This window comes from Peromyscus californicus, unplaced genomic scaffold (assembly GCF_007827085.1).
Source record: "Peromyscus californicus insignis strain IS unplaced genomic scaffold, ASM782708v3 Scaffold_3__1_contigs__length_106647218, whole genome shotgun sequence".
Classification (NCBI taxonomy): domain Eukaryota; kingdom Metazoa; phylum Chordata; class Mammalia; order Rodentia; family Cricetidae; genus Peromyscus; species Peromyscus californicus.
Window position 1 is genome coordinate 576,598 of NW_026294551.1, and position 24,352 is coordinate 600,949.

Below are 24,352 nucleotides of genomic sequence, written 5' to 3' on the forward strand. Positions count from 1 at the left end.
CTGAGCCAAACTTGCATGCCCAAGAGGTCTTAAATTTTATTTTAAATGTTGTTTTATGAGTATACTGTCTGCATGTATGTATATGCACCGTGTGAATGCCTGATACCTGCAGAAGGCAAAAGAGGGGGTCAGATCCCCTGGAACTAGAGTTACAGACGATTGTGAACCATCTTGTAGGTGCTGGGAACCAAACCAGCAAGTGTTCTAAACAGCTGAGCTATCTCTCCAATCCTGGATCTTAATTTTAATTACAATGAAAGTACCTCCTCCCTGTTTTTAAACAATTACAGAAAAGGGCATGTCTGCCACTTCCTAACAAGTGGAGCCAACCCAATAGGACAATCAGCAGGAGCAAGCTGCCTCCTCAGGTAAAGGCCTCAGTAAGCCATAGAAAGGGAGGTCAAAAGAAACTGAAATATCTGGGAAGGCTTCCACGGAGGAAGATGAAGGTTATCCCAGGTCACACAGCCCTACAAGCTCAGTATGGTCCAAACACTGGCCAGAGGGCAAACCCTGGAAGAACTGACATAGATAAATAGCTAAAGGGTTGGCGGTGGGAAGAAACAAATCGGCAGAATGGGTGGTCTTTAGAGGAGCAGAGGGTAAAGTAATATGCCTGAAGTGGGTAGGTAATAACAGAGAAGGATCAAGAGAATTCATCCTGGGTCTATGAAGTTCAAGGTGGTTTAGAGGGACCCAGGATAGGTGCTGTGCCATAGCAACCAAGGAAGAGAATCCTGGGGGGCGCAGGGGGGGTGGGGGGCACGGGGGGCGGTTTTCAAAGAAAAGACCAAATATATGTGAATGCTGGCCACACAAACACCACCACAGTGGTCAAGGAGACAATATAGACACCAGGTATAGACAAGTCTGGGGGAAAATCTGTCCTGAGGAATCCAAGTAAGAATGAGTGGACAGGACACAGCCAGGGAGATGGTGGACTGGCTCTGTACCTCCAGCCAGGATCCTCACAGCAAGTGAAGGTTGAGAACCACACTTCATCCAGCATGAGGCAGGACAGCAGAAAGTGAGTGGGCAAGCAGTGAACCTGAGGCTGGGCACAGTAAAGGGCTGACTGGGAACAGACACTGGGTCAAGATTCCCGATAAGTGTGGAGGCCTAAAGTAGTTTGAGATGATGCCTAAGGAAAGCATGCTTGGATAAGACAAGAGTACAGAGGCTGGAGACATGAGTCTCATGTTCCAAGTCTGTTTTCCTGGGAGCCCTGTTTCCCTGAAGACAATCAGGGAGAGCAACTTAAGGATCAGGTTGCAGAAAGGCAACATGGAGGTGTAAGAAACAGTGGGAAGCTGGGGGGTGCTAGAGCAAGTGTCCATGGAGAGGTCAAGTCAGTGACCACATGCTAGGTGAGATAACAGGAGGTAACCAGGATGGAAAAGGGGGAGGCTAAACAGAGATGAAAAGCCTAGACTGTGCTGCAGAGGGAGGCATGCATGACATCTGCTGTGGGCTCCACTTACCTATCACACACTCCACCCCCTCTGGGACATCATAGTCTTCATCACCATCAGAAGTTAAACTATCAGACTGCAGCTTCTGCTCACTCTTACCCAGGGCACAGAGCTGCAGGTTGGCAGCCAAAGACCGACAGCCACGCTGATACCTATGCAGAACAAAACAATCTCAGGTTGGTAGGTACAACCTAGCCCTAAAAGTAAGTTTTTTGGTAAGTGAAGTCATCAACTTAGCATCCCTCAAAATCACACACACCATACAGACTGGAGGAAAAGGAAGACCAGTGGTGTGACACTATCAGGACAAGCCTCAGAGCGCTAACCCAGGCCAGATGCATGCCCAAATTCTGAAGAACCTTCCATAACAAAGCTTGAGAGCAGAAGGCAATGGCACCCTTGTTTATAAGCAAATGGCTGCCTTCTCCAGCTGCTTGGCATTCTGGCCTCAGCCCAGGCCACAGGGCCCACTCTTCACCTATGGACCAACTGCAGCTCTGAACAGATCTCCCACCTGCCTGGGGAACAAGAATGGGGGAACCAACGATGATGTGGCTCACAGACACTACTCAACCACTGTCACCTATCTAGCCTTGACCAAGAAACTCTCTCCTAAGAGTCAGCAGTAACCAGAGTAACCAAAGAGCCAGAGTAACCACAGCCCACCTCCAAAGAGAATTCAAGAAAGGAAAGCAGACTCTGTCTGAATCTCTACCCTATGGAGAGACCCACTTGGGCCAAAGCTGAGTACTCTCTTCCCCAACAGAAAATCATAGGTATGTACCACCTTCACCTCTGCCCCATAGGTACTGTCAAGACTGCAGCAAAAACACAGCACAAAAACACAGCTACACCTGAAGTGCCACACAGGTCTTTAGATCGGCATGAGCTACTGAGAAAGATTACAAAACTCACACACAATCCCCCTCATATCCTCAGTAACTCCCACAATGAGCAAGCACAGGACAGGACCCAGGAAGAAGATCAGGGAAAAGCTACATGGAGTACTCAGAGCTCAGGGGATGTTGGGGTCATTAGCTACTGGGCCCAACAAAAGACCAGAAGTTCCAGCTCTCACTAAAGATCCACATAAAAAGCAAAACCTGTGCTATAGAAGACAGGGCTACATCCTCAGAGAAGAACTGAAATAAAATGACCTAATAAAACTAAAGCCAAGAACAGACAGGAAAGTGGATCCACCCACAGCCTGTGAGGACCAGACTTCACCACCTGCACTGGGAAAAAACCGTAGCGAGTACTGCTAGGAGACCTAACAAGAACCTGAGAGAGACAGACAGACAGACAGACAGACAGACAGACAGACAGACAGAAAGGAGAACTGGACATGGTAGTACATGCCTATCATCCCAGCACTTGAGACATGGAGGCAGAAAAATCAACAAGTTAAGGTCATCAAATAGCAAATTCAATGTCAGTCTGGATTACATGAGACCCTTTCCCTGCAAAAGTGGGGAGGGAAAATATTGAAATAAAAGAAAAAAATGGAAGAGAAAACAAATAGCAAGAGGGTGAATTTAAAATCCAATCATTAATCAGGCATGGTAGCTCAGTTATCAATTTGATTCCAGCACTTGGAAGGCAGAGACAGGAGGATCTCTGTGAGTTTGAGGCCAGCCTGGTCTACAAAGCAAGTTCCAGGACAGCCAGGGCTATGTAGAGAGGTTCTGTCTCAAACAAAACAAAAACCAAATCATATTTCAGTTTGGTTTGTTTTTTTTAAGCGACAGAGTCTTACTATGTAGCTCTGTCAGGCCTGGAATTTCTCATGTAGAACAGGCCAGCCTTGAACTTTCCTCCTGCCTCACAGAGTGCTAGGATTATGAGTGTGCCACTATGCCCAGCAAAACCTAATTCTATTAATAACTACATTATTACATGTGTAAAAATATAGACAGACAAAATAATGTCTAATAATACTAAATTATTTTCTTAAATTAAGGCTCTTAGTACCTGTGAGCATTAACTGAACACATCTGGTATGTCTCTGAGTACACTTCTGGACACATAAACCAGCTCTAGTATAGGTGAGTCTTGTCCAATCAGCTGATAGACTGCCTCTCCCACCTGTTAGCCTCTGATTAGGTCACAGGCTCCTCCTGAGTCTCCCGACTGCCACTCTATACTATGTCTACTTCCTATTGGTTTTGTTTCTTTGAAGATTTTCCATGGAGTTTTGAGAACAGATCACTAGAATGTAGCCTAGTAAGTGTGAGTGAAGTGTATACTGAACATGTATAAGATATCTCTAAACCATAACACACTTCTTTGGAATTCACTACACTTTGGAAAGAGTTTTAACTAAACTTAAACAATTTTTCTCAAATCACACATATTAATAATTGAATGCAGCTCAATGGTAGAACACTTGCATAAATAATTTTAATAGCAATAACAACAACACCTTTTAGACATGATGGTACATACCTAAAATCCCAGCATTTAAAAGCCTGAGGCAGGGGGAGTGTGAATTCAAGACTAGCCTGGGCTATAGAGCAAGACTTTGTCTCAAAAAAAAAAAAAAAAAAAAAATGGGCGGGAGGTGGTGGCACACGCCTTTAATCCCAGCACTTGGAAGACAGAGGCAGGTGGATCTCAGTGAGTTCGAGGCCAGCCTGGTCTACAGGGAGAGATCCAAGACAGCCAGAACTGTTACACAGAGAAAGAAAGAAAGAAAGAACTGTCCTGAGAGGATATTAGAAGAAGCTGTGTCCACCAGCAAGAAAACACACTTTCATTTCTGAATAAACCTTCCAAAGTGAACCAGGTTTTTTCTGAGAGGTGACTGATCAGAAAGCTTGTCCCCAAGAGCCCAAACCAACAATTTGCAGGTACAGCTGAGCAGCACCTTAGGGAAAGGCAGAGCAAGTTTCTCCCATTACCATTCTAGCTTCAGCTATTCTACTGAAGATACTGAGTCAGAAAATAGGAAAACCATTCCCGTCAGAACCAGAAACACTCAGACACCAAAGGGAAAGGGAATGCAGCAGACACTGTTTGCTGTTCAGTCCACACAGCCCTCTCCTCTTGAGGTAAAGCAAAGTAACATGTCTAACTTACCTCCATGTAGCCACCTTTGGCTTTAGGAAAGTCAGCCCCAGCCTCTGGACAAGCTTCACACCAAGCTTCCGCAGCAAGGTCTGGTTGCTCTCAGGGAGTCTGCATCCATCAAGGCACTGGAGCACAGTGTTGGCTGGAGATGAGAACATGCAACTCAATGTAGCAGGTGGTGGCATGAACCCCTGAAACAAGCCAATCTCACAGGCCCAAGGGAGGTGGCAGATAATTCACACTGAATCCCTGGGCAAGACCTCTTTCTCCCCAATTTATCTGCCAAGAATTGCCAGAGTAAAGCCTATTTATTGTCCTAACCATGCAACAAAAAGTAGAAAAGGCCCAGAGCACAGGGGAAGCCATCTTGTTGCAAGCAATCATGCAGGGCCTGAGGGACACAGACCAAGTGTGGGCAAAAGAGGTCATTCAAATTTACCAGTGCTTCTGGGATATGTTTTATTCATGGAGTGCTCACTCAGCACTATGATAGAATGGAGGCAATGCTGAGACAGGACATTGAGTCCCAAGGGGAACATAACAGGAAGATCTCTTGCATGAGACCCTGGGCTGCATAGGCCATTCAGGGAACTAAGGTGGGGCAGAAGAATACGATAATGCATTCTACAGACAAAAACTAAAGCCTAGGATAGAAGCATAGTGCTAGGTCTCAGAGATGGGCTTGAAGTAAAATAGACAAGATTGAGACCAATCATTTAAGGGTGAGGAGGAAAAAAGATAGAGTGGAGCCAGGACAAAAAGCCTATACAAAGAAACAGGATTGGGTGACAAGAGAAGTGAGGAAAAGATGAGGGGATGGGAAAGGGTATGAAGCAACAGGAAGGGAGGATGAGGTGACAATAAGTAGATGAGTTGACGAGAGGAAGAAGGTGAGGCTATACAATGGAGAGAATGGATAGGGTAACAAAAAATGAAGTGATGAAAAGGAGGGAGCACGAGGAAAGGAAACGAAACGACAGGGGAGGAAGAGGGAGAAGGAATGATGCAACGGAGTAATAGGGGAGGGAATCAGGATAAGACAAGGAAATAATGAGAGGACACAATAAAGGAGAAATGAGGTGGTAGGAAAGGGAAGAGATGAAGCAATGAGGAAGGGGGATGAAGTGATGGGGATCAGAAATGAGACAGTGGGAAAGGAGGTGGTGATCCAAGGAAACGAATGAGGAGGGAAGACGAACCAATGGAGTGGGAGTATGAGATGAGGGAAAGGGCAGACGAGGCCATGGGAAGAGAGGATGAGGGGATGGGGAGGGAATAAATGATAAGAAGAAATGAAGTAATGGGGAGGGGATATAAAGTGATGGAGAGGAAGAATGAGGTGGTAGGGAGGAGGATGAGGCAATGGGGAGGAATGAGATGATGGAGACAGAGAACAAGATGATGTCGAGAGGAGATGAGGTATTAGGATTAGGTGATGGGGAGAGGAAAATGAGGTGACAGGTAACGGGAATGGGGTAATAGGGAGGGGGAAGGAGGCAAGGGTGGGGAGTGAAACCACGGGGAGGGGTATGGAGGAGAAATGAAATGGTAAGGGTGAGAGGAATAAAGCAATGAGTATAAGGGATGTTGCATGGGGAGAGGAGATGGTATGGAGGGGAATGAAGCAATGGGGGGAAATGGGAAGACTATGACCAGGCCCCTCCAGGATTAAGTCAGGGCACTTGGAGCATTGCAAAACCCAGATCTTACTACAAAGCCTTTAGAAATTTCCTATATTTCAAATAGTTTATCAAAGTTATATTAAAGAACACAAAACAGAAAGTCAAAGAACTATAACAGTGTCCAAATACACAAAGCTACAGATTTATGCTTTAGTAAAAGTGTTACAGCAGCACACTTGATTACAGACTCACAAACTCACAGCACAAACATACTGTTGTTTAAATTAATCTTACCATAGGGCAGACAATCTTCACGTTTTCCATGCTTAAATATTTGAGCCTGAAAAAATAGTATGTTTTAAATACATTTCTAAGTTTAAAATGTACACAAGTTACGAGAACAAATTCATTACATCTCCTAGAATTTTTGCTGAGCATACACCTGTGGAATATTCCTTTACACTGTGTGAATGTATGTCACTATGATTGGCTTAATAAAGAAGCTAACTGGCCTATAGCTAGACAGGATAAGGTTAGGTGGGAGAACCAGACCTAGAGGTTGCTGGGAAGATGACGACAGAGTCTTGGGAATGGAGAGATGTACTGAGAAAAGGTATTGAGCCACATAACAGAGCATTGATAAGAAATACGTGTTAATTTAAAATGTAAGAGTTAGCTAGTAACAAGCCTGAGCTATTGGCAGAGCATTTATAATAATAAGTCTCTGTGTGGTTATTTGAGAACTGACTGGTGGATCAGAATAGTCCACCTACATATACCACCAAACACCAGGTGAAGAGATTCAGTTCATGATAGAGGAAAGTCTAGAAAAGGGATCTTCCAACAGGTCCACTCATAGCAAGAGCATGTCAATGGAGTCTAGTCCTCCAAGGGGCTCAGATCCTCACCTGCAGTATGTACAGACTGAACTAGAAAGAGGTTAAAAAAGTCTCATCACTATGTTATCTGTGTACAAATAGAGATATCAAAGAATAAGAGTTATAGACCAAAGGATCCACACAAAGCTGAGAAGCCACAGAAGTCTTTCCTCATCTCTCACCATCTTAGTCAACCCAGGAGGAGGGTCCCACCCTCCTCACCTTCCATAGAACAGACTTCTACCCTCTGGATCTAGTACCTCCCAAACTCACCCTCCCTGTGATTGTAGCCACACAACATGCAGACACTGTATACAGTACTATGAATGATTTTGGAGGGCAGCAGCCAAAAACTATCTGATCTTCACTAGAATTAATTCTTTCTCACTAGCATACTAAAACAATGGTCCTCACTAGATTATCGGCCCTTACTAAAACACTGGTCCTTCAATTAGAACACTGATTCTCTCAACTCTTAGAATTTGTTCCTGACTTTTACACATGCATTATGTCAAGGATGCACCAACATTCACACATACATACACACATACATACATATACACACACATCACACACGCATGAATAATTTTTTTTAAGAACACTGACCCTCACCAAAACACTGGTCCTCACTAGAATTCTGGTTGTTCTCACTGGAACACCAGTTCTCTTTCACTAGAGCACTGGAGCCACACTGATTCCACACATTTATACACATGGAAAACACAAGCACAAGTGTTGTGGGATGGTCTGTATGTGCTCTGATTGGTCAATAAATAAAACACTGATTGGCCAGTGGCAAGGCAGGAAGTATAGGCGGGACAAGGAGAGGAGAATTCTGGGAAGTGGAAGGCAGAGGAAGGAGACACTGCCAGCCGCCGCCATGATGAGCAAGATGTAAGGTACTGGTAAACCTCGAACCACGTGGCAACTTATAGATTAATAAAAATGGGTTAATTTAAGATAAAAGAACCAGGGGCTGGAGAGATGGCTCAGAGGTTAAGAGCACTGGCTGATCTTCTAGAGGCCCTGAGTTCAATTCCCAGCAACCACATGGTGGCTCACAACCATCTGTAATGAGATCTGGTGCCCTCTTCTGGCATGCAGGCAGAACACTGCATACATAATAAATAAATAAATAAACCTTTAAAAAAAAAAAAGAACTATATAGCTAGAAGCCTGAGCCATTAGTCCAAACAGTTTAAATAATATAAGTGCCTGTGTGCTTATTATAAGTGGGCTGTCGGACTGCAGGGGCTTGGTGGGACCCAGAGAGAAAACTCCAGCTACAAATGGCGCCCAACGGGTTGGCAAGAGTTTCCACCCAAAACCTGAGAAAAAAGATTCTAAAACGGAGCTAAAAACAGTTCCTAGTTGTCTCTTTCAAGTTAGCGGCAGCCTGCGTTTTGATCTACTATGGTGGGTTCCTGGCGTGCGCGCTTGACCTGCAGTATGGCAGGAATGAGGCCTCTGCAAGTGGCATATTAAGCTGCGTGGTGGATTTAGCCTTTGCTAGTGCAAAACAAAAAAAGAGGTTTCTGGGCTACACGCTGCTTTGATAGAAGCATAGTCCCACTATTTCTGAGAGTTGATGGCTCCCAGAGCTGGCGGTAAACGTACCACCGCCATGTTGGGAAGCTAAAGTGGGCGGAGCCAGCAGCCATAACGCCGTTTCAGCCTTAGAATGCTGCTATTTAAAGCAATAGGTTGACAATAAGACTGATTCAGATGGAATAGTTTACAATGTATGTAAAAATGTACGTAGGCTTGAAAGAGAGAAAAAAATATATATATATAGTTATATAAACAAATACTTTTTAAAAATAAAGTCTTTAAAGAAACAGTAAAGGAAATAAGCCACATAAAGATGGCTATCACACAGAGAATCTGGATTATGTTGTCTTTGATATTCATAACTGAAGAAAAACATTTGATTGTAAAAGCTGTTGAGTTATGCCAAAATGTATACTTTAAAGGTACCTTGACTTCAAAATTTGGATGTAAGGATATGTTGCTTTAAAAAGGAGGCTCTGCTTTTGTTTCCACAGAAAACCAGAGGCTATGGATTTGTTCCAGATTAAGATACATCAGGTTTGACCAGCCAAGACCCCCTGAAAAGTCTCTGATGACACCATGGCCCAGATGATCCAACATCCAGAACCGTTTCAAGGCAACTGGCTCAGACGATACACCCTCATGGACTACTCCATAATCCTAAAATTTTCTTTGTGTCCCCATAAGATACAGCGCCCCCTTCCAGCAGGAAGTAGTAAGAAAAGCTACACCCAAATTCCCAAATATACCAAGCTGACTTTGGAGATGTGTAAAAGTTAAAACCTTCCTTTAAAAAAAAAAAAAAGAAAAGAAAAGGGGAAGTGCTGTGGGATGGTCTGTATGTGCTCTGATTGGTCAATAAATAAAACACTGATTGGCCAGTGGCAAGGCAGGAAGTATAGGCGGGACAAGGAGAGAGGAGAATTCTGGGAAGTGGAAGGTGGAGGAAGGAGACACTGCCAGCTGCCGCCATGACAATTAGCATGTGAAGATGCCGGTAAGTCACAAGCCACGTGGCAAGGTATAGATTTATAGAAATGGATTAATTTAAGATATAAGAACAGTTAGCAAGAAGCCTGCCACGGCCATACAGTTTGTAACCAATATAAGTGTCTGTGTTTACTTGGTTGGGTCTGAGTGGCTGTGGAACTGGCAGGTGACAGAGATTTGTCCTGACTGTAGGCCAGGCAGGAAAACTCTAGCTACACACAAGTAGACATGGTGGTTCATGCCTATAATTCTAGCACTTGAGAGATAGAGACAGGAGGATCACCATAAGCTCACAGCCACCCTGGTCTATACAGCAAGTTCCAAGGTATCCAGAGCTACATAAGAAGAATCCTGTCTCAAGAAACAAACAGGCAAATAAAGCATAAGCATAAACACAAGTAAAAACACAAGTCATAAGCATTTAAAACTGGTATAAACCCATGTAATGACATACAAGAACATACATATATATGCTGTGGGATGTCTTTCTGTTCGCTGTGAATATATGCTGTTCCCACTGGTTACTAAATAAAGCTGTTTTGGCCTATGGCAAGAAAGCTTACAGACAGGTGGGAAATCCAAGTGAAGGGAAAGAGAGAAGGGCGGAGTCTGAGGAGACGCCAGCCGCCACCAAAGGAGCAGCAAGATGACAGCAGACCGGTAATACCACGGCCACGTGGCAACTTATAGATAGATTAATAGAAATGGGTTACTTTATAAGAGCTAGCTAGCAAGAAGCCTGCCATATGCCATACAGTTGGTAATTAATATAAGCCTCTGAATGATTATTTTATAAGTAGCTGTGGGATTGTGGGTCCTGGTCCTGGAGAAACACGGACCTCGGGCCTGGGCGAGCCTGGAGAAGCATGGACCATGGGGCTGGGTGGGAACAGGAGAAAATTCCGGCTATATATACGGATGCACCAAATGCAAAATCAGGTACTGTCAGTGTCTAGTCATCTGCACTGGATCCTTCCTGTTAGTCCCCACATACATACACAAACAATACACACATACACATAAACACACACACACACACACACACACTGCAAAAACACACATGTATAAGCACCCACACAAACACACATACACATCAAAAGGTAAAATCCAGGTCCTAGCCGGGCGGTGGTGGTACACGCCTTTAATCCCAGCACTCGGGAGGCAGAGGCAGGAGGATCTCTGTGAGTTCGAGGCCAGCCTGGTCTCCAAAGTGAGTTCCAGGAAAGGCACAAAACTACAGAGAAACCCTGTCTCGAAAAACCAAAAAAAAATAAAAAAAAAAAAAAATCCAGGTCCTGATGTAAAGTCCCAGCACCACCAGTGCTATCAAGAGAACCCAGAGAAGTCTGTGATGCTCGTTGGCTCCGCAGACTGCAAGCTGCTCAGGAAGAAGTCCTTAGAGCAGGAAGTGGCAATGGGGATCCTCACCTGAAGGCCGGGGCATCACAAGGCACAAACTCTAAAATCTGTCAGACAAAGGTCCTGCAGTACAAGTTGTGCCAGGCACCAGAGCAGTGGTAAACTCTAGTCTCTATGCTCACTGGATAGGATAAGGCAACCCAACTGTTTCAGCTCCCATCTGGGAACTGAGATCAACCAACCACAGCTTCAAAAATGCTGACAGTCCCAACCCTTTAACAGAAATCACACTATCTTCCTTCTGCTCTTTCCACCATTTTTCTTTCCATCAACTCAACCCCAGTCCACAAGTGATCATCTTAGACAGAAGTCCCATGACTCTATTTCACTCTGGAGACCCAACACCACAGGCAGCATCACTTCAAATGAACAGCAACCCAGGATTTAGGCCCTTAACTGTCACATCTGAAACACCATGTCATATGTTAGGAGATCATTCCCAAAATACTCAGTGAACCTGGGTTCATAATAAGGGAGTAATCTGGAGCCCCTCACTGCTTCCTTGTGAACCTAAAGAAAAGCTTTAGTTGGGGCAGGCCAGAAGGAACCTATCAGTGGACCCTAGGGCTCTGCCCTTTCCCACTCACTCCACCTACCCCACTCCACTGCCAGTGAAGAGAAGCCCCTGAGCAGAAGGGAGGCCTCTGCCTCCTCCCCCCAACACAACTGGCCACAACACAAGCACTATACACTGTGACTTTGGAGCTGGTCTGGTACCAGGAGTAAAAAGAGAGAAGAGCATGGTCCTGCTGGCCAACCTCACCACCATCTGGGACAGAGGCTAGCCCCACCCTGCTGCCCACCTGTCCATCCACCTATCTCACAGCACATAAAAGCCAGTTCAGGTTGCAAATGCTGAACTCAAATAGTTCAGGCCCAGATCATAAATCTCATGGGGGATAATACAGAAGTTAGACCCTTTTCACTTTTAAAAGTTAGGTCAAACTTCACATGAATAATCAACTTTCACCTCTAAACTGCTGTGTATTCCTTAACACTACAGAACTACACTCCCAGCAGGCTCTAAGGACCACATCTTCCCTGCTCAGCAGACTCTGGCTAGAAAAACAAGGTGGAATCCAAGGGCCTGGCCTCAATGCACCTTTCAGAGGTAGCACATCCCAGAATCCCATCCCAAAGCACCCTTTCACTGATGCACCCACCTCGCATTCAGATGTTCAGCTACCCTTGTTCCTTTTTCAGTCATGGGTGGGGGAAAAAAGGGCCATCTTTAACAAGGACAACTTACAAAATTAACAAAACCTAAAATGAGCCAGTGTATCTATATTACAAATACATCTGAACATTACAAGCCTTCATATTGTTATAAAAACCATCCACGTTTCAATCAGTTTTCAAAGTAATATTCAAAACCCTAATAGGCATTGGCTTAAAAAGTAATTGCTAAAACAGATGTTCCCAAATTTTCAAAAACTGTGGAACAATGTGCCACCAGACATAGATGGAAATAAGTCAGAGGCACTTTCCTGAGTCACCTCCTCAGCTGTACAGTACCAGGACAGCATCACACAGGTCCACTGCTGTCCATATGAGGCTTTGTGTCGGTCCAGAAAACAGTCAGGAGCACAGCACAAGCCATAAAAGAGGCAATGGTAACCATGCTTAAAGCATTATGGACCTCAAAACACCTATAATTCCAAAGCATACTGAAATCAGAACTGCTATGTGTGAGAAACAATTTTTCTTGCTTTAAAAAGAAGCCCAGAGGATGTAGCTCAGACCTGGGTTCACAGGCCCAACACTAAAAAAAAAAAAAGAAAAAGAAAAGAAAAACAACAAAAAGAGCAGCATATACAGACAGATGTGCAAAATCAGGAACATGAGAAAGTCAAAGCACAGTGACTTTCAAAGGATGGTAAAGGAGTTTTATGACCTTTAGGGCAACAAATCAAACACCTCAAAAGAAATTAGCACAGGTGAAAATACAGAAACTTCTGGGGCTTGAGAGATGACTCTGCAGTTAAGAGCACTTGCTGCTCTTGCAGAGGATCCAAGTTCAGTTCTCAGCACTCACATGGCTGCTTACAACCACCTGAAATTCTAGTTCCAGAGGATCCAATGCCCTCTTCTGGCCTCCATGAGTACTGCATGCATGTGGTGCACAAACAGATATGCAGGCAAAACATACACATACAGAATTTTTCTAAGAAAACAAAATAAATAAAAACTTTGAGTAGAAGTGTATCATGTAAAAAAATGGAATTTGTGGTTTAGAAATCTCCCACAAAGAAAATCCTAGTAGAAAAATTAGTGATTTCACTACTGATTGCCAAATGGCTGTATGAGGTCACTGTTACTCCAATACATAGCCAAGATTATAACAGAAAACTACAACCAACATCTATGGAATACAGATGTAAAAACCCTGAATGGATGTTAACAAACTGACTTCAACAACATACTACAAGGACTTTACACCAGAACCAAATGGAGTTTATCCCTCATCTGCAAGGAATGCAAGACTAGTTTAGTATCTAATAATCTATTAATGTGATATATCAAATTAACATAACAACAAATAAAAATACATGATCACTTTCCTGATGAAAGCTCAATAAATTGTAAAGAAGGAGGAACCTTCTCAACCTTATAAAAGGCAGCTATGAAGGCTGGAGAGAGAGTTCAGCAGTTAAAAGTATGTACTGTTCTTCCAGAGGATCCAAGTTCAGTTCCCAATACCCACATCAGGTGGCTTACAACCACCTGTAACTCCAGGGGACCCAATGGCCTTTTCTGGCCTCCATAAGCCCTGTACTCACATGACAAACTCACACACAAATATACACATACACATAATTTATAATTTAATACTTTAATATTAAACTTAATATTAAATAACTTGATTAATTGTTTAATTTAATTATAAAACAAGAGATGGCAGAACAGAACAGCGAGCAGCGGAGAGAAGCAAAACTAGAGACACACCAGCAGCCACGTGTATGAGAGCATGTCATTGCTAAGCAGGCAGGGCCAGTCCTCAGGCAGCCAGGAGGTTCTGGCCACCACCGGCCAGCCTCACCCCATCACTAGGCCAGTGCCACTGCTGCCGCTGCCACTGCCACAGCCACCACTACTCACGCTGCTTGCCCTGCTGAGGGGAGGAGAGCAGAGCTGCAGCGCTACCCACGACTGCAAACACGATGGTGCTGGAGGTACTGGTGGGTGGCGGGCACTAAGGGCAGGGTGGTATACAAGAGCCTGGACTTCTCCAAGGTCCTGCCCCTAGACTTGCTGCCCAACCATATGATCACCCTGATTCTGAGCAACAAGATATCCAAAATGAAGAATAGTTCATTTTCTAGATTAAGACTTCCATGGTACATGCTTCCACCTGAGGCCATGTTGATATCCATGATCCACGTTGCCTCAGAGACCATGTTGATGACTGTGGTCCATGCTGGCACTGAAACTATGTTAACGTCCATGATCTGTGCTACTGCTGGAGACCATTTTTACGTCCATGATACATGCTGCCTACATAAACCATGTTGCCGCCCAGGGACCAGGTTGACATCCATGATCCAAGCTGTCACTGGAAACTATGTTGATGTCCACAAAACCATGCAGAAGCCCATGATCCGTGGTACTGCCAGCTGCTATGGAAAAGGAGGCTTCTTTTGCAGTGGTACTGCTGACTACAGACTCATAACTGAGAATGAGAGACATTGAAGGCTTCTGTGACAACCCACCCCCCTCAAAAAACAACAGTCCAGACAGGACACTATTGAAGAGAGTCCTTAAAATTTGTGATAAAGATGCTAAAATGTAGCTCTTCACAGTTGATGGCTTCTGGGGGGGGGGGGGGGGGACCACACACTCAGTTTTCTTTAAGGGGTTGGACACTGGGAGTTTGCCCATGCTCGACAATGAGTATATGGGCAACACAAATTGGATTTGGTGTTTGTTTTGGGTTTTTTGGGTTTTTTTTTTTTTAAGTGGGGAGGGTAAAAGGATGGGAGGGTGGGCCTGGGAAGAATGGGAAGCAAACATGATTGGAGTGCATTATATGGAATTCCCAAGTAATTGATAAAAATATTATTTGAGGGTAAAAATATCTGTATCTCCTCTAACTTGTTAGGGTTGAATTAAATCTAATATCTACACTGATTATTACACATCTACTTGGAATGTTCTGTGAAAACTCATATAGTCTGCTGACTAAACTAGTTTACTATGCCTTTAATCTCAACACTCAGGAGGCAGGCAAATCTCTGAGTTCAAGGCCAGGTTAGTCTACAGAGCAATTGAGGAATATTAGTTTAAGATGTGTTACATTTGTTTATGCTGTGGAATATTAATTTAATGATGCAAAGACATGCTGCATTTTTTTATGTTGCATTTCTTTAACTCTGTGAAGCTGTGTTACTGTGCCTGTCTAAAAGACCTGATGGTCTAACAAGGAGCTGAACAGTCAATTCGAGGCAGGAGAAAGGATAGGTGGGGCTGCCAGGCAAAAATAATAAATAGGAGAAGACGAGAAGAGGAGGAGTGAGAAGAGCAGGCGAGGAGGACTTCAGGAGCCAGCCACCCAGGACACAGCCAGCCACGGAGCAAAAGGAAAAAAAAGTATACAGAATAGAGAAAGGTAAAAGCCCAGAGGCAAAAGATAGATGGGATAACTTACAAAGAGCTGGATAGAAACAAGCCAAGCTAAGGCAGGGCATTTATAAGTGAGAATAAGTCTCCATGTATTTATTTGGGAGTTGGGTGGCAAGGACCCCAAAGAGCATAGAATAAAAATAACCAACTACACAGAGTGAGTTCCAGGGCAGCCAGGTCTACACACTAAAACCCTGTCCCAGGAAAAAAAAAAAAAAAAAAAAAAAAAAAGAGCAACTATCCATGAAGCATCCAGGAAAAAGGAAAATAGAGGATTTTGATTTTTCACATAAAAAGCATCTCCACAACACTTACGAGACTGGAACACAAGACAAGGACCACAAGTTTACAGCTAGCATGGGCCATACTTGATTTTTTTTCACAGTACTTCAACATTTCCAATGTTGATCAGTGCTTGCTCTACCCTGGGGAGAGTGACTCCCAGCTTCAGAGGAACTGGAGCATTCACACTGATTCATACACACACCCCACTTTTGAGGATGCATAAAATAGGAACCAACATAAAGCCACCTGCTTTTCTGAACAGCACAGGCAGCACCAAGGCAATTATACCACCAACAGTTTGGAAAAAAACACCTCTCAGCACAGGAGGCGCAACCATGTCTGTTTTTGTTGTTCTAGAAACTAGCTCAGCGCAAGGCGCAAACAAAGCGAGTTTCCCAGTAATCATCCTAAACCACCACCGCACCTTTCTACTGCTCCCCACCCAAGCTAGCTTCCCCTCCCTGGGGCATGCTCTCCAAGCCCTGTAAATCACAAGCTGAAGAGCCACACAGAAGCAAGTTCACCCTCCTGCCAAGCAAGAGGTGCTGGTTTGAGGCTCCCTGAAGGCATTGCCAAATTCAAGCCAAAAAAAACAACTCCACCCCAGGCCCTTGGAGAAAGGTCCCTGCACTAGAGCTCAGGTGTGGCTGTCACTGAAATGCAAGGTCTCTGAGAAGCTCACCAATCTGAAGCCTTGGGAACACTGACCAGCACTAAAACCAAACTCAGAAAGCACAATATTAGAATAGCAGGTTACCACACGCACTTTATACAGGTTCTGGTCTCTCTGAAGGACACTGCTGTACCCATACCACCTCACAGATGGGATAAGGCGCAGGACAAACAACAATTCTTCTTGACTCTGTCCTAACACTAAGAAAGCTCTCCATCGTGAAAAGCTTAGCAAACCAGGGATGAGAGAACTAGAAGGCACTTTAAACGTGTCATACAGGAAGTCAAAACCCAAGAAGACTGCCAAAACCCACACCAACAACTCAGGCTGAGCACCCAATCAGGTTCTTGTCTAGACCAGAGGATCTACCCTCATTGCTTCTTCACAATTCAAAGGCATCCAGAACAGGTCACCCCTAAAAAAGCCCCTTCCTCCAGCATTGTGGGGAAAGAAACTCTTTCCACAAAGTAGAGCCTAGAAAATGGAGGCCTAGCACATCTACTGGCTTATAAAAATAAAAATGAGAGACATCTTGAAGGTCTCACTGTCCCAAGAAGAGCAGTAAGCTGACACTAGAAAGAGAGTACGCGGATATAGGGCAGAACCCAGCCCCAGGAGCACCATCCAGGCCAGAGGCATCACCTGCCCAGTAGGCAGATTGCTGAAATAAATAGCTCATTAGAATCAGAGATGGTATTTCTTATCATGCCCTTCCTCACAGCCCCAGTTCTTTGAGTAGCCCTGTGACCACCAATGCATGAACATTTCTAGTTTGAGTGGCTCCTAGATGGCAGTGCCTCTGGGCCACTTCTTTTTTTTTAAAGATTTATTTTTTATGTATACAGTGTTCTGCTTGCATGCCAGAAAAGGGCACCAGATCTCATTATAGATGGTTGTGAGCCACCATGTGGTTGCTGGGAATTGAACTCATGACCTCTGGAAGAGCAGCCAGTGCTCTTAACCCCTCAGCCATCTCTCCAGCCTCCCTGGGCCACTTCTGAACTGCAGGATCAGCCCAAATTCTCAGGATACAAACCACCCGCTGGGCAGTTTCAGATTTGACCATATCCCAGAGGCAAGATTTCCAGGAAAGAGAGTGTTTCCTTACTGGAGAAACAAAGCCCCCTTTTCCATCACATAAATGAAATAAATAATCCCATTACCTGCTGTGGGATGGTCTGTATGTCAAGTGTGTTGCTGATTGGTCAATAAATAAATCACTGATTGGCCAGTGGCCAGGCAGGAAGTATAGGCAGGACAAGGAGGAGAATAAAGCTGGGAAGTGGAAGGCTGAGTCAGAGACACTGCCAGGCGCCACAATGAGAAACAGCATGTGAACATGCCAGTAAGCCACAAGCCATGTGGCAAGGTATAAATTTATAGAAATGGATTAATTTAAGCTGTAAGAACAGTTAGCAAGAAGCCTGCCACGGCCATACAGTTTGTAACCAATATAAGTCTCTGTGTTTACTTGTTCGGGTCTGAGCGGCTGTAGGACTGGCAGGTGAGAGAGATTTGTCCTGACTGTGGGCCAAGCAGGAAAACTCTAGCTACAATTACCAGAAGAATTTCATATAAAGAAAAGCTAAAACATCAAGTTCAGGTTTGTTTGTTCATTTATATGAGCCAGGATCTCCCTATACAGCTGGATGACCTCAAACTCATGATCTTCCTGTCTCAGCCTCCTGAGTGCTAGATTACTAGCATGAACGAGCATAGCCAGTTCTAGAGAATCAATTCTTCATAGCAACAAAAACACAATTACTCACTGCAATCTCCATGATGTGAAAAGAAAACTCAAAAAATAAAAAATAGCCAGGCAGTGGTGGTGCACGCCTTTAATCCCAGCACTTGGGAGGCAGAGGCAGGCGGATCTTTGTGAGTTCGAGGCCAGCCTGGTCTACAGAGCGAGATCCAGGAAAGGCGCAAAGCTACACAGAGAAACCCTGTCTCGAAAAACAAAAGATAAATAAATAGATAGATAGATAGATAGATAGATAGATAGATAAATAAATAAATAAATAATAAAAAGAAAACTCACCAATAGGAAATACCTTAGACAATAGGAAAATGGACCAATGTTAAGGGCAGATAACTCCAGCCCCTCAAGTCTGTGTTATTGCTACTTATTTCAATTTCTAGTGCTTTTTAAGCAAAAATAACCATTCCTCAATCAACTGACAAATGTGAAAGAGTGTGGTAACACTCCTCCCACAGAGAGCCCAGGATTGAAGGTATCCCAATACCATGGAGCTTCCCAGGCTCAAAGGTAAGTACCTGGGCACATGGAGGAACGTCCAGTATGGCTGAGGCACCTGAAGTCAGAGACCAAAGCCCAAACTTCCGCAATGCAGGCAAGGTCAGTACTGGCCCATGTGGAAGTGAGGGAGACAAAAGGAGCAAGAAAAGAAGCATAGGCAAGGCAAGGCTGAGGCTGCACCAATGACACCTGGAAGGGAGGGCACCCGCATCTGTCCTTGGCAGGTCCTCCCTCTGATGCTTCTCACTTCCTATTCCCTTGAGAGGCAACCTACTATATACAGAGAACCCTGTCTTGACCATGGAATAGCACACAACTACGGGGAGCCCAATAGACAAGGGTGATATTAAGGGCCCCATGGACCTACTTCAGAGTAGGATGGCTTGTCATTCTATCAGAAGATAAAGACCAAGCACAGAAAATGGAATTGGCTTAAGTGAGGGCAAAAAGACTTAAAGAACCATACTACAGGATGAACACTTGTGGGGTGGGAAGATGGTATCACAGAAGGGTGGCTGGAAAGCCAGGTTAAGCTCTGGACAAGGAGACAAGAGAACCAAACAACACAGCAGGCATGGAGGACACAGGCAGAGACAGTCTCAGTCTCTCAGTCTCTGTCAGTCTCTCTCTCTCTCTCTCTCTCTCTCTCTCTCTCTCTCTCTCTCACACACACACACACACACACACACACACACACACACACACACACACACAGAGTCAGGCTTCCACATTCACAAGGCTAAGGAGGACAACAGGCACGAGGTGAGGCTGTGACTTCAGAGGTGTCTCAAGTGCACCCACAGAATGAGGGCTCTAGAACAAGGACAGAGAGCAGGAAACAAAGATCAAGGGCAAATCAGAGATGAGGTGTCAACAACCAAGGCCTGAGGGAACATGGAGAAGGACGGCCAAGGAAAGTATGGGCAACCAGATATCAACATCTGTCCATGGGCCAGATGAGAGAGAAGAGGCGGGTGGAGCTGTGAGGTATTCAAATGGCCTGCAACAAAAGCCAAAGCCAAGGTTAAAGGGGGGCTTGGGGGGCACTAGGCTCCTTAGCCTCCAGCACTAACCCAACTCACACCAGCAGGTGGGCAGATAGCACTTTCTATTCAAAGGGATGAGGAGGATGAGGCCTGTGACCTACAAAGTCCCTTCCCCTGCCAATTGTGGAACCCTGCACTGCCGGCATGTACAGACATGTTCCTCCGGGGCTCATCTATGTAAAATGCTGAGCTACATGAAATTAGATACAGTCAGAGCTAGCAGTTCAGTCTACTCAAAGCCTAACTAAGGAACTTATCAGCCTGAATTTACAGAAACACAGTATTCAGTGCTTGAGCCCCATACTGTCATACATTTTCTCCACTCAAAACCCTACTTTGGGCTAGCAAGATGGCTCGGTGGAAAAAGGCACTTGCTGCTACCAAGCCTGAGTTAGATTCCTAGGATTCATATGATGAAAGGAGAGAATTCTTCTTCAAGTTGGCCTCCACACAAGTATTATGGCACACATACCACACCACATCCACAAAATATATAAAAAAAATAAATAAAACAAAAAGAAAAGCTACCCTGAGCAACAAGGCACAACCATTCAGACATTCTGCCCTCGGTATACTGAGCCTGAGCATCTCTAGACACCAGGTTCCACAGAAGTCCACAAAAAAGAGGCCAAAGCCCACAACGATAATAGGCCAAGTTCTGTCTAAAGAACATGACTGGTACTGATCAGTCTCCACATACTTCTGAGGCAAGAGAAGTTTGTCATTTCTCTTCCAGATAGAGCAAAGTACCACACCTATGCCTCAGGCCTCTGAGAGAGATGAAATCCAAGTATAGCTTAAGCCTATTAGAGGCCAAGGCCAGGAAAGCTTGGTCAGGCGGCTGAAGGCTCAGGCAGAGCCAAGTCCATGACACTGGTCCCGCATGCCTATTCACACAGGTAATCTAGTCAACAGTCACTTATACCCAGGCACCTGACCCCTTTTATTCTTTAAACTACATGTAAGAAAAGAGACACTCCAACATGTCAACTGGTGGCTGTCATGAAGCAGCCTGGGATGAGCCTGTGGATCCTGGTACCCTTGGCTTTCTTGAGGTTTTTGTTTTGTTTTGTTTTGTTTTTTGGTTTGGCTTAGTTTTTTGAGACTGGGTTTCTTTGTGTAGTAGCCTTGGTTGTCCTGGAAGTAGCTCTGTAGACTAGGCTGGCCTTGAACTCACAGACATCCGCCAACGTCTGCCTCCTGTACTTTTGTCTTTTTTTTTTTTTTTTTCCAAGACAGGGTTTCTCTGTGTAGCTTTGCACCTGTCCTAGGACTCACTCTAGGCCAGGCTGGTCTCGAACTCACAGATCCACCTGGCTCTGCTTCTGAATGCTGGGATTAAAGGTGGAGCCACCACCGCCCGGCTACTTTTGTGAGTTTTAATACTATTGTTTGTGAGGTTTCTGGGTTTTAGTGGAATTTTGTGGGGGTTTTTTTTATTTTGTTTTGTCTTGTTTTGTTTTTCAGTGCTGAGTAACAAACCTAGGGCTTCAAGCATGCTAGACAAGTGGCCTCTGTCACTGAGTTATACCCCCAAACCATACTTTTAATAATAATTCTACCTTTAGACAATAATAAAATAAATTTTGAATTTTATTTGTTTTTTTGTTTTGCTTTGTTTTGTTTGTTTCTTGAGGCAGTTTCTCTGTGTAGCCATGGCCATCCTGGAACTCTCTCTGTAGACCAGGCTGGCCTCACCTGCCTCTGTGCAGAGCTCCCAAGTACAGGGATTAAAGGCTTGTGCTACCATGCTTGGAAAATTCTGAAAACTTAAAAATAGGAAAACATCACTGTAAAGGGGAGATGCAACGCCAACAGATGGTAACAAAAGAGCGTTTCCTGCCACCAATCAACACAAGCAGTACCTTCCCTGCCAGCAGCCTGTCTTCAGGAACAGAAGTTCCTTCAACATCGTGGCCACTGCAGGAAATGCAGAGAAGCCACAGTGTTCAGAAACTTCAAATCCAAGGGAAAACCACAAGCACATTTACGTGACAATGCTTTTATTTAAATAATGTTTTCCATTCTCAAATTTTTCTCAATTTGCATTAATACTGACACTCAAGAGTAAGGGGGCCTTCCAGAGAAATGAAGTTGCCAAGCACTTGTTTCCTTCCCACAAGAGTTAAGAATCAACGCTGCAGGAGGACTATGCTTCGAGGGAAATAAAATCCACCCTAGTTTCGATGTGACTTGCTCAGGGTTCACCTGTTTCGCCTAACCCACACTAATGAACAGGTGGATAAAAATGAAGCCAAGTGCATCAAAGGAAACATGCAATCCTGAAGCACAATACACCTGCAAGTTTCATCATGCACAGGACACCCAGCCCTCTGCCTTCAGGTCTGACAAGCCCATGGTGAAACTGCTCCACCCACTAAGCGTAACTTCCTCCTGCCCTGGAGCCAGACCAGACCCAAGTGACCCTCCAAAAGAGAAAAGAAAGCAAAGTGGGAGACTGGAGACACTGCTGCCCCAAGCAGGAGGGACTTCAGGCTTCTGGGAGGCCAAGTCAGGTACTGTGGGCCCAAGGAGATGAAACCACCCCAGCTGGTGATCCACAGTTTCATTCATCCACTTCCCAGGATTTCAGTTGTCTGCGTCAGACAATTGCTCACCATCCTCAGGGCAAATCTCTCTAGATAGAGCAGAGGTGCTGTTGCCAAACCACCAAAGCACTCTGCCCCAACAGCAGAGACTTGGGTCTCATTTTCCCCTCCCTTGCCAACACACCCAGCTGAGGGGGTAGGAGACAACTTTTCTAAGCCTCTGGGAACTCTTTTTACACCTCAGGAGGAAGGAAAATGAGAATTTCTCTCCCTCAACACTGGAATTTGAAGATGTCCAAATAAAAGGCACACATGTCTAGCTGGCTTTAGTCACTAAAAGGAATCTCAACCCACTGGCATAACTGGCAAGGAACGGAGCAGCAACTGTCCTCCATATCTGAGTGCAATCTATGCTCCATGCACCTCCCAAATAAGAAAGGAAACACAGAAAACTTGGGAACCGCACAGAGACAAGAAACCGGGGATCAAAAAGAATAAAAGAGCTGTGGGCAAAGTATGTAAAACGAGACAAAAAGTAGTCATTGTGACTTCCCCCACACCCTAATGGATAAACCCACAGGCACTCCGGCCAGGACCTCCAATGAACCTTCAGTTGAAGCCCAGCAGGTTATCCCACCTCCCATAGGAAGCAGGATGCCTGCTTACCCTGCCAGCCACATCTCTATTGCCATGGACAGTACAGGTCAGAGAAACTCCTGAGCCAGGGTGGCAAGTAGCTAGCTCCAGACCCTAAAGCCCCTCAAAAATGCAGATTGCTAGCTAGATACAGTGATACACACACAACTCTTGCATTAACAAGACCGAAGCTAACCTGAGCTGGAAAGCAAGGTCCTTCTCATCTAATTCCAGAAAGAATGCAGACAGCTGAACAAAACCAATCTAAAAATCAATCCCTTGAGATTAATCATGCCCGCCCTCCCGAGTGCCACATACACATGTTAGATAGGTCCAAGACCCTTCCTCAAGCTCCACCATGGATTAACAGGCTCTAGCTACATTTTGTCAGATCTTCTTGTATTCTCTTCATCTAAAAATTCCCTGCAAGACTCATGCCAAGCCAGAGGTATTGGCATATACCTGGAATCCTGGCACTCAGGAGGAAGAGGCAGGAGTATCAACACAAATTCAAAGCCAGCCTGGTCTACAAATTCCAGGCAAGCCAGAGTTACATAGTAAGACATGTCACATTTTTAAAAAGTATAGGAAGCAGAGGCATGGTGGTACGGGCCTTTAATCCCATCACTCAGGAGGAAGAAGTGAATGTATCTGAGTTTGAGCTCAGCCTAGTCTACAGAGGAGTTCAGGACAGTCAGGGCTACACAAAGAAACCCTGTCTCAAAAGTTAGCTGGTAATAGCACATACCTTTAATCCCAGCACTCAGGAAGCGAAGGCAGGTAGATCTCAAAAGCTGAGGACAGTCTAGTCTATAGAGAAAGTTCTAGGACAGCCAGGGCTACACAGAGAAACCCTGTTTCCAAAAAAATAAAAATAAAACTGGGCGGGGAGGGGTGAGGGAGAGATGGCAGGTAGAGCAGAGAGGCAGAGAGATGGCTCAGTTGGTCATCAAATCTGAAGACTAAGTTTAAACCCTGGAAACACATGGTGGACACAGAGAACAGTTATTCTGAAGTCTTTTATTATTATTACTTTTATGGTTGCTGGGCTCAAAAGATGGCTCAACAACTAAAAGCACTTGAGTCACCACAAATGCACTGTGGCACATTCATACAGCAAATAAATGTAAAAATACCATTTTTTTTTAAACATTAACACCAAATATCAAGAACCTACTTACACCCAAATCTTTCAAATTAACCATTTCTGTCTACCTCTTCACCAGTTACCTAAAACACAAATGTATAATACCTACCATGATTTATATATCAACAGCATGGT

At 44.6% G+C, this 24,352-nt stretch overlaps 1 protein-coding gene across 3 annotated transcripts in view; it reads right to left on the reverse strand.

Annotated features, from left to right (window-relative positions):
• Tbcd (tubulin folding cofactor D) overlaps positions 1-24,352 on the reverse strand; it is a 176,134-nt gene that overhangs the window by 119,082 nt on the left and 32,700 nt on the right. For 2 of the 3 annotated variants that reach the window (XM_052756745.1, XM_052756744.1), the window contains exons 8-9: positions 6,458-6,503; positions 4,551-4,683 (exon numbers count right to left, since the gene is read on the reverse strand). In XM_052756745.1, the coding sequence (XP_052612705.1) occupies positions 4,551-4,683; positions 6,458-6,503 (179 nt within the window). Of the gene's footprint in view, positions 1-1,481; positions 1,625-4,550; positions 4,684-6,457; positions 6,504-24,352 lie in introns of all 3 variants that reach the window. The other variant, XM_052756743.1, reaches the window with a different exon arrangement.